The sequence below is a fragment of the Phytophthora ramorum genome (assembly GCF_020800215.1).
Source record: "Phytophthora ramorum isolate Pr-102 chromosome Unknown Phyram_PR-102_s0003, whole genome shotgun sequence".
Taxonomy (NCBI): domain Eukaryota; phylum Oomycota; class Peronosporomycetes; order Peronosporales; family Peronosporaceae; genus Phytophthora; species Phytophthora ramorum.
This window is the reverse complement of record NW_027150649.1, coordinates 2,612,593-2,623,412: the sequence shown is the minus strand read 5'-3', so window position 1 is coordinate 2,623,412 and position 10,820 is coordinate 2,612,593. Positions and strand designations below refer to the sequence as shown.

The 10,820-nt window shown below is 51.7% G+C and overlaps 1 protein-coding gene across 1 annotated transcript; it reads right to left on the bottom strand.

Moving 5' to 3' along the window:
- Positions 1 to 6,738: 6,738 nt before the first annotated feature.
- On the bottom strand, positions 6,739 to 7,254 carry KRP23_3970 (RxLR effector protein; the record flags this gene model as incomplete). Its single annotated transcript, XM_067895838.1, has 1 exon — positions 6,739 to 7,254. The coding sequence occupies one exon, from the start codon at positions 7,252 to 7,254 to the stop codon at positions 6,739 to 6,741; it is 516 nt and encodes a 171-aa protein (XP_067748088.1).
- Between the last annotated feature and the right edge of the window lie 3,566 nt (positions 7,255 to 10,820).

Below are 10,820 nucleotides of genomic sequence, written 5' to 3'. Positions count from 1 at the left end.
TGAAGTCCCCACATCTGTCTCGACGCATGGCACGATGGTTGTCGTTCTTCGCTGAGTACAACTTCGTCGTGCACTACAAGCCCGGAAAGAGCAACATCCTCGCCGATGCTCTGTCTCGGCGTCCAGACTATGATCCACGAGCGACGCGGGGTCGTCAAGTGATTGACGAAGACGAGGTTGACGAAGATCACTGCACGATGTGCTTGACATCAGGTGTCAACCTGATGAACGTGACTCCAGAAATGCCGCTACGCGAAGAAATCGCCGTTGCGTACAACGACGACGTGGTATATGCTGCCATCCTTGCACATCTTCTTTCCCCCAGTGATAAAACACTCCGCGCGCTGCCGAACAACACGCGCAACCAGATTAACCGATATCAACTCGACGGCGATCTGCTGACGTACAGCATCGATCGATTCGATGCTCCCCGCATCGTCATCCCGAACGACGATGATCTGCGCGCTCGGATCATCCACGAGTTCCACGACAGCCCTGTCGGTGGTCACTTGGGCCGCGAAAAGACGTTCGCGACAGTGTCCCGCGACTTCTACTGGCCCCACATGTACAAATGGGTGCGCAAGTGGGTCCGCACTTGTGAGATTTGCCAGCGCGTGAAGCCGTCGAAGTCGTCGCAGGCTCCCCTACGCCCCCTGCCGATTGCAACTGAGGCGTGGCGCTCAGTGTCGATGGACTTCATCTTTGGGCTTCCACCCGATGACGACGGTCGGACTGGCGTCTTGGTGTTTGTGGATAGGTTCAGCAAGATGGTGCATCTCATTCCGGTGTCTGACACGATCACCGCGGCTGAGTCCGCGGTGCAATTCGTTGACACGGTCTTTCGACACCACGGCTTACCTGAATCGATCGTCTCTGACCGCGATCCACGGTTCACGTCGGCATTCTGGTCGAGTCTCTTCCAACTTCTGGGAACGAAGCTGCTCATGTCAACGGCGGCGCATCCGGAGACGGATGGTCAAACGGAGCGAGTCAACCGAGTCCTCGAAGATGTCCTTCGAAGTTACGCGACTTCGTTCACTAGTTGGAGCTCCTTTTTGCCGCTTGCCGAGTTTGCGCTAAACAACGCGGAACACACATCGACGGGTCTGACTCCCTTTTTTGTAAATAACACGCGGCACCAGCGCGTTCCCGCTCTGCTCGCCGTGGGCCACCCCACGATGCCTCGTGGCTCCACTCTGGGTGGGGAAGGAAATGATGGTGCTGGTAGTACGAACACAGACACACCGATACCGATACCGGTATTACCAGTGGTGAGCACGGACGGCACACCACCACCAGCTCCCTTGTCGAGTGCTGCCCACAAGTCCGTGACGCTGAATGCAGTCACCCGCGCGAAGTCGAGACGGACCCTTGCGACGCCGAAAAACGCGGCGTCTTCACTGGCAGATTGGACTGCGCGCATGTTAATCAACCCTGTCCCGGCTACCGATCCCGTCGCAGCTAACTACGCGCCGAAGCCTCCGGCGCGTCCAGTCGATGATGCGGCCGTCTCTGAGTTCGTGCTGCAGCAACAATCGGTCACCCGATTTGTACGAGATGCACTGCAAGAAGCAGTGGATAAACAGAAGGAGAACGCCGACAAACGTGGGCGCAAGAACGTGGCTACATTTACGACAGGAGATCGCGTGCTCCTGTCGACAGACGGCATACGCTCTTCGGCTGTAACGAATCTTGGCGCGAGCAAACTCGCGCCGCGCTTTATTGGTCCCTTCCGGGTTACGAAGGTAATCGGTGACGCCTACACACTGGACATACCATCTTTCCTACGACTACACCCGACGTTCTACGTCGGGCGACTCAAGAAATACCACGCAGCTACAATCCCGTCGGCCCCGGAGCATCCGCCGGCGCAACATGAACAGGACGTCCCTCCCGCCTTGCCATCGAGCCATCCGAGCCATCCGTCCGCTCGCACGGACGTGCTGCCGTCTGCGGCGCCCCGAACACGCGCCTTTCCAGCTCCTGCGTCCGTTGCAGCAGTTCCGCACTCGTTTGGCGAGCAGCCGCTGCTGCACCCTCCGCCCGACGATCCCGCTCCTCCGCCGCCTCAGCATCAAGCTGAGCGCCCCGCGCCCAATTCACTGCCTCGTCCACGTCATCCTGGGTGACCAGGACGCGAGGTCTATCGTCACGAAGGTCCCCCGCCGATTGTCGACTCGGCTGGTGATATCCGCTGGATCGTGGACCGTATTGTGGAGCACGAGAATCCACCTCGTACGTATGCCCATACCCGTACGAGTACGCGCTCCAAGCACGCGGTTCCGACCGCGCGACGTTACCGAGTACGCTGGCTCGGGTTTCCTCCGGACGAAGATACGTGGGAGCCTCGCGCCGTACTCCTCCGGGATGTCCCGGATGTTGTCCGCGAATATGAGAATGCGATCGTGAACGATAACGACGCCACAGCCGGCCCTACGGTGAACGAAAACGAAAACGAAGGCGACGACGCAGTCGACCCTGCGGCGAATGAGAACACGAACGAGAATGATGCCTTCCACGTCCGCGTGCCGGCGGAGACGTCCAACACTGAGAGCGTCCACGGTGCGAGCCGCCGCGAGTAAAACAGAGTGGACCGCTTGGGCTTCAGCCGGTGACTCGCGTGGGGATCGAACCCACGCGCACTACACAAGGGTGTTGTGGCTAAACAGCCTCGCCACGCTGCTGGTTTCGAGCTCCCCAGTCAGTTCGTCCCAAAGGTGTTCCCGTCGGTGAGTCCGATGTGCTGGTGACGACTCGCATTGCTGCGCGACCTCCGGTGTCGTGATGGGCGCTGCTACTCCGGCGCATGAGGATCAGTCGGCGTGTTGCGCGTGTGCTTCCCTCCTTCCCTCGACTTCGATCGTCATGTCCGCCGTGTTCGTCTTGCGCGTCCGTCGTCCCAGTTTTCTTTTCTTTCAGTTTTCTTTGCTCGCACTCACAGAGCGTGAGTGCAAGCTTAAGATGGGGGTGATGTAATGGGCCCCTCCCATTTACATATGTAGGTAGATCTATATAGGTAGATCTACAAAGTAGGTACAAAGGCACGCGGCTAGCGTGTGCCTCGTTGTCATCCTGTGATTGGTTGAAAGTGGGGAGCCAGACCCATTTCGATCAATCAGGTGTCGACCTGCATTTGAGTGGTTCACATGGATCCGAGGGCCACCCGCCCCGGTCCCAATAATAAAACAGAGTTGATTTTACCCTAGACTAAACACTTGGTCTCAGTATACCTGAGCTTGTTGGACGCTTCCTCACCGCTACGTGTAAGCTAGTGACGGGCACTCACCTGGCCCGTTATAGGGTTCGTGTTGGTGAGCGTTCAACGAACTAACGACACCACGTAACACCGGTTGCTGGACATTCATTAAGGCCTCCATCTCATTTTTTATATTCGCCTGAATCGCTAGCGCTGATTTAGTCTCACTTCGGAAAGTTTGATGCTCGTTTAGTATTTGGTGCAGCACTCGAGAAAGCTCTGATGTTATCTGCGTCGTTATGAACATTTGCAGTTGAGCGTCAATGCTCGCAAGCGTTTGATGAGGCGCTCTTCCACCGTTAAAATGCCATCTTCCACAGCCTGCCGTGTGAATTGAATAGTGCTTTCAACATCGATAATTCTCGCTACAATACTATCATATCTAAGGTTCAGCTGTGAAGATGTTCGCCGATCCGATGCTGCAATTGCAGCATCGAGTTTCATCTGCATGTTTTGTTTTGTCTGTAGCAGTGTCATTGCGAATTCGGGTTTCACTGAGAACCGGGTTATCAGCAATGGAACAATCAATTTCTTGAGCTACAACTTTCACCATTTCGGCCGCCTCGGCTTGTGCTTCAAGTTTCACTGCAGTTGTTGCTTCATTCAGTCTCATTTGCATCACATCTTCTAGTTGTGATAAGTCGCGTCTTGCTTCATTTCGAGTGTCCATAATTTGACGCAGCAACTCTGTCTGAACACCCGCAACTTCCGCTTGCGAATTGGCTACCGCTGTTTCGGTATTCCAAGCTCGAGACTATTCAAAGAAGTCATTTATTCGCTGCTGGCACCCGTGCTGCTGAGCAGTGTACGCAGCCTCTTGAGCTTCCAGTGTCTCGCTTCCTGCTTGCTTCAAAACTGCTTCTAATTGCTGGTATTTGCGACCAGCAGCTTCCTCCGTTAATGCTAGACGCGAGCTGAGGGACAAAGTAGTATCATTGACAGAGGCTAGGATCGAATCATGACTAGCTTGGAGCGCGTGTTCAAGTCTTGACTTTAACCGGCTCTCTGTGTCTCCTAGCATGTAGCGAGTTGAGTGCGCGAGCTCCTCAAATTTGCGCTCATTTTCTACCGATTGTTGGTGAGCACGCAGCTGGGCTTGATGCAAGGTATCACCAGTACCACCATATCCATCTGGGCATCCTGAAAACGGGACCATATTCTCTTTCATCGAAAGCTGACGACACCTGATAACTTGCTGGTGGTGGGCATTAAAACGGGGGTCTTGAAGTCGTTGGTTCTGAAGCTGCTGGTCTTGAGACCGCCGAGCGTGAGGTTGCAAAACTTGTAGCTGCTGATCTGGATGCTGGTCGGGCTCGCTATCTGGTGTCTGGCGAGCGGTGATAACCGCAATTACATGCATCATAGCTCTTGTGGCGGCTTGCTGCAGAGAGCTCGATCAGTGAGACGTCCCTTCAGTTTTTGCGAGGCGCCTCTCTACTAAAGCCGCAGGTTATCACTGGTTATTTGCCCTATCATAGCCCAAAGAAGAACATGCTCGTCCGCTTCAAAGTGGTCACTCAATTAAATACGACTCAAAGCGAACGTGTTAAACCTCGCGAACCTAGTTCGTGGTTTTTTACAGGTTCGCCTAAAATTGGGGAACCAAGGTTCGCTTAATGTTCATTCCAGTGGTGCATTTAGTGATGGTGTAGCTCCATTAAAAATACATACGTTTTGACTTTTCCGGTGGTGAGTCTATGTTTGTTTTGAATTGCAGCTGAGACCGCAGAAGGGTCGAGTTTTTTTGTCTTCTGACCTTTCTACAACTGTATTGAAAATGCATGTCGACGGGGGGTCGAGTTTCACCGTCGTTGTCTGTACTAGTAACTGGTAAGACTTCATAGGAGGCTCAAAATAGGCTGGTATTTCCTTTTTTGGTTTCACGAACAGGAAGTCGGAACCCAGAGTATAACCTTGTCTGCCCTTCCCTACGCAGATATGTGCGAGCAACACGCAAAGTTGGAATCAGTGCACCCCAATGTTGCTCTCAGACAGTTCGCAATTCGCCCCGTTTGGCACAAGTGGCTTCTGGGTACATCTCTGAAGGGCCGGCGTAACCGGATCTTCCATCTCGGACGCGAACTCCCCCCCCTCCGTGTGGGGCCGAGGCTGCAAGAGGAGCTGTTCTCCGTACGCCAGAGGGTGATGGCCACCGCCTGGCGAATGCTACCAAGTGATTCATAGGCCGCAGGGTGGGGCCTGGTGACCCCTGCGAGCCCTCAAGTCGAGACCAACACCAAGGCGCAACGGACCTGGCGGCCCCTTAGTGCCCAAGAAGATTACATCGCCAAGGCGTGATAACCTTCGGAGCGCTCTAGACAAGAACTTACCACGACGCGTTGACATGGTGAACCATCGCGCTTACGCAACCCAAACACCAAAGCAGGTGATCCCCATGACATGACGGCCCGCTTATTGAGAGCAGAAGGACCACAGTAAAAGCTGTGCCCGAGAGGGTTAACCCTTTCTTAGCGGATACGGATGCCTACCGTGCCAGAGCCAGGAATACTCGACTGGGTGTGAAGACCCAGATCGACCGAACAAGACCTCAGAGAAGATCCACTGTAGCGGGTATGGTACACCCACATGCAAGACCGAAGGAAAAAAACCGAAGTGAAAAAATCTTCGAGGAAGACATGCAGATCTTTTAGAACTGCCTAAAAGGCGTCAATAGAAAACATAGGAATCAAACAGACGGCCGCTTAACAGTCAATGTTGCTCTCAGTCTTGGGTGTCACTGACACCGGGTCAGTAATCACGCTTGAGTGGTGGTGAACCATAACAGTCACTATTAATTGTATGCATACTGCCAATACGTTGTCTTTCACGTACCATGACGTTTACGCTCGTCAACTAGTTCGCGTCAGGCGTCAGCATGCAAACACAAAAATACTGGAGAATCCGACGCAGCGAAAACAAGGTTTGTAAAGCCTTAGACTTTGATGCTCGTCGATTTCATATTGCTGGACGCGCAAATTCGAGCGTTTTGAATCGCGTATGATTCCATGTACGGTATCCGCTCTGCCGGAGGTGCAATCGCAAAATCAAATCACTTCTCGCACTCTCGACACCAGAACTTATGGTAGTAGTATTAGACATGCTTGCGAATTCTACAGCACACTAACGAGCAGTAAGCGGTGTTTGCTAATGTGTTCGAATGTTCGACCATGCTAAGCAATTGCTGCCATGTGGGGCTAGTCAGATACTTATCGAGAGCGCGCTTTGAGAGAAACAGCGCTCCATCAACGTGTTAGCTACATTTGCTACTCTATAATCTATTAATAACAAACGTTTCCAACCCATGCTAGTAGCGATACATTAGTGCTCGTGCGGACACTACGTGGATTTAAGTCGAGGACAGAAAGTAAACACTAGAGAAGCAAGAAAATACCCCCGAAACAAACAACACTTCACTCATAGAAGTGGCAAAATTCAATTGAGAAATCAAATTGAGATCGCTAGCTCGAGTTAGATCAACCTACCTATAGTTCAAGCGCGTGCAGGTACTTCGAGTACGCAGAAATCAGCACCCCCTGTTGGTCATCCGTCAGGTGCGCGGCATTGAAAATCATGGCGTTAAAATCATCCGCCGCCATTCCCTTTCGGAAGTCAGGTAAAACTTTTTTGAGCAAGACCTCGGCTTTATCAAAGAGAGTGATAAATCTGGAGGAGTCTTGAATTCCACGCATTGCTTCCATTACGCCGTTCACGTTCGTGACCCCAGGATAGTGGATCGCAAACCAACCCAATGCCTTCATTTCAGCAAACCCCCTCTCTTCGTCTTCGACGTCCTCCGTGCCGTCAACGTCGGCGTCTTCGACAACCTTGTGCTTCCTTAGGAATCGGCGGTCGTTCCCGATGGTCTCATGCGCGGTGGCTGGGTCCACGGCATTTGCCGTTCTTGGCTGGACAAGTGTGGTCCCGCTAGCTGCCGACGTAGCATCGAGCGTCGCGACGAGAGCGGCTGTCGCCACGAGCAGAATGTAGCTCAGACGCATGGATCTCTTGGGTTGATGTTGTGGAGAGGAGAAGTTGGACGCTTGTGCCTTGGGATGCAAATGGCGAAGTGAGAGTGAAAAGCAATCGCGCAGTTCCACATGCACAGTACTGTACCACTTCTTTTGGTGGCTATCGTCATCAGTCCCCGCTGATACCGGTAGCCACCAAAAGTAGCACCCCTAATAGGATGTACCTATTATAATAATACACGTATGAATCGGAGCCGTGATCCTGCTAAGCTACGTACTTCGAAGTATCCTGCAAAGCCGGGTCGTTTCTTCCATCTGGGATTTCTATGGTGATGTGAATTTGGATTTAGAATAAACATGCCAACTTATAAAAGTAATCGTATCGTGGGCTTTGCTTCCAGGCGAGTGCAAGGTTCGGTCGGTACATGCATTAATACCTGTAGTTTTACAGGCCGACCGAACCTTGCATATGGGCTGTAGTACCGGTAGTACAGGTTGGACAGGCCCCGGTGGCCCTGCTTACATGTATCATCCAAGCGTTAGTTGTAAGAGCTTGCAGTCACTACAGCCAGCAAAGTTATACTTGAAGTACATTTTTTCAAAGCGTTAGTATTTTTCCCTAACGATACGGTTTACGGTATCGCATGATCTCAACCAATTTGACGTAGTGTGGTTGTTGTGACAGGGAAGCGGTTGGTCAATTCCATGAGAGGGACTACTGTACCTCACCTGCTTGTACTTGAGTATGAACGTGCGCATATATACGAGCGCAGCGCGGTTGGGTAAGTACAATAGCAAGCGTATTACGGTATTAATAATAGCGAAGCGATCCCCGTGCGACGAGCGGTAGGCAGTGGGGTAAAGCTGCCGCTTTATTCGGGCTTTAACGCTTTATTGGTCAATTCAGTTGCGCGGCTAAAAGGGCTTACCGGTAGCTGGAGCTTTATTCAAACAGCGGCTTTAATCGTCCTAATATCTGAACAATATTCTCATGAAGCCCTTTATATATTGTAAAAGCCATGCAGTATGTCCTATATATTTTGCAATTCAACCGATTTACAGCGCTATTATTTAAGAAACGCAACTCCCGACTTGCTATATATAAACTTAATGTTAGATGTTAATTCTTAGATTTGAAGTCTGTTTTATCAGCGTCCTCTCCAGCCGATTTATAAGTAACTCCCTTAGAATGCCCATGCTTGGCTGGGCATTCGGAGCGACTGCACAACATGTATAAACGCAGAGAGCCGAAGTAAGGATTGGGAGTTTTGACACACTGCTCAAATATCCTTATTAATGCGTGACAACCCCCGAATTAGACGTTGGATTATCTCACCCCTTGCCCTTAAGGTCCAATTAAAACGACATTTCGGATGGACTAAGCAGGCGCCGATCACAATACTGTACACTTCATCGTATATGAACATCCGAAATGCATGTATACGGCTGTATAGCCGCAGGGCTTTATTTTGCAAATCGATGCCTAAAGAAAATGCCAAAAATCGGTACGGTTTTCTCAGCCATTTAGTGTTAATAGTTGCCATGGACAGGCCTCTTACAACGAGGCACTCTGCCTAAAATGCCTAGATGCTATTCGTTAAATCGGCACCTCAAACAACACACTATGGAAGTCCGGCTGAAAGGCAATCTAGGCAGATTAACGTTGGTTTTAGTATGCAATTGATTAAATACGATATAATTGGGCCTAACTGACACCTCAACTTCACGTGTGCGAAACGACTGCGCTGGCGATTTCGTCGGCGAGAGGAACTACGCAAAAGAACTGTCTCACTTAAAGCTGCCCCTCCAGTGTATAGTTGCTCCGTGAGCCACGGTGTGAGCTTTTCACCCCTTTGAAGGTACTGCAATCGCCTTCAACAGTGTGTGTGTGCTGAAAGGAATCGATGCCAAGCCGAGCGCGAACGATGTCAAGGTGCTGAACTCCTTGCCAGTATCTAGGGCTCTACAAGCATCAACTACTTCGGACCTTTCGGATCTCTCTACGGCCGTTTTGAACGAGTTGTCGCTCTCGAATTTCTGTTTGATCTGCACATACTGCCTCCAAATCTTGCTACAAGCAACACTCCTTCAGCTTGCTATCGTGCACCAAAATAAGCCCTCGGAAGCTTGACTCATTGATATGAATGACGGTTTGGGCATGATAGGTACCGCCGCCACAATCTCGCTGTTTACTTCGACCTGTATACTCTGAGCAATCTCCTTGTTTTGCCGATTGCAAAATCCCACAACGGCCCATGACCTTGACAAGCTGGATGTCCCGGAGGTCCAAGCCGTTGATACCCCCGATGCCGACGCGATCGCTGAGCTTGATGTCCAACTGCTTGAACGGCGTGCACGCTGGTGCCGGCGCGCAACAGCGGTGCGACCACGTGATGGCGCCGTCCGTATTGCGATACTTGGAGTTGTTTGTGTCCACGCACTGGCGGCAGTAGACATCCGTACCGTTGATGCACTCTTTGCAGAGCTCGTCCTGAAGCTAGGTAGGAGCACCCACGCCGACTCGCCTACCGTTCATTCCTTGCCCTCCTCGCCTGCCAGCATCGCCTCGCCGACAATTTCCAGAGCCACCACGCACAGATGCACGGTATGTCCACAACCGCGCTTCCGATAGTGTGCAAGTAGACGAAGCCATGTTTCCCAGCTCTTCAGCATCACAAAACATCATTACTGGCGTTTGTTGAATCGGAGCACAAAGATATTCGTAAAGCAGAGCTGTGTTCGCACCTCGCCGCGACGTGGAATATGCCGAAGAAGCGGTTATACGATAGCAACTGCGCGTACACGTTGTGTGAGGTGATCACGCATTCACCGACCATCTTCTGCGGTCTTGAGTAGCTCCAGTATCGGCCGATCCTTCTTTTTAACTAGGCACCTTCGAAATCACCAATTAGGTTTTTGGTACGTTCTTGTAACACAATGCCTAGTTATATGAGGCAGATATTCGTGATGTGTATCTCATTAACCGTGCTTCAACTGCGCTTCTCCGTCACAACGACATACATGTACAGACAATCCTCTCCTTTGTGATAGCGTCGGGAACCACCACATTATCACTCGCTGGAGTTATTACAAGGCAGAAATGTGCCGTAAAATTGGTACATTTGAACTTAACAGCTCTACAGCGTCGACGTACAGCAGGCAGTACTGTGGAGCATCGAGAGCTGGAACGCCCTGCTTCCCAGCGTCTTCAGTAACTGCTGGAAGAAGACTGGCTTGCTTGACTACTACACGTGCGAGTACGCCGAGCCGGGCGTGGAGGATGACATCGTGAACGAGCTGGCAGAGATGCTGACGCGTCTCCACCCCTCGAATCCGATGTCGGTTGAAGAGCTGCTGAACCCACCGGACGAGAACATCCTCGCGGATGAACCAACGGACGAAGATTTCTGCCGGGTCGAGTCTTCAGAGCGCGAGAATGGGTGCGGTCAAGATGTCGGTGATGGCGGTATCGAGGACGAAGAAGAAGAAAGCACTTCTTCAACCTATCCAACGCCCGAAAACCTGTCCACAGAGGAGCTGAAGGAGCGTCTTCAATGGATAGCACAACTTTTCGTTACCGCCGGTGCGATGGGGGT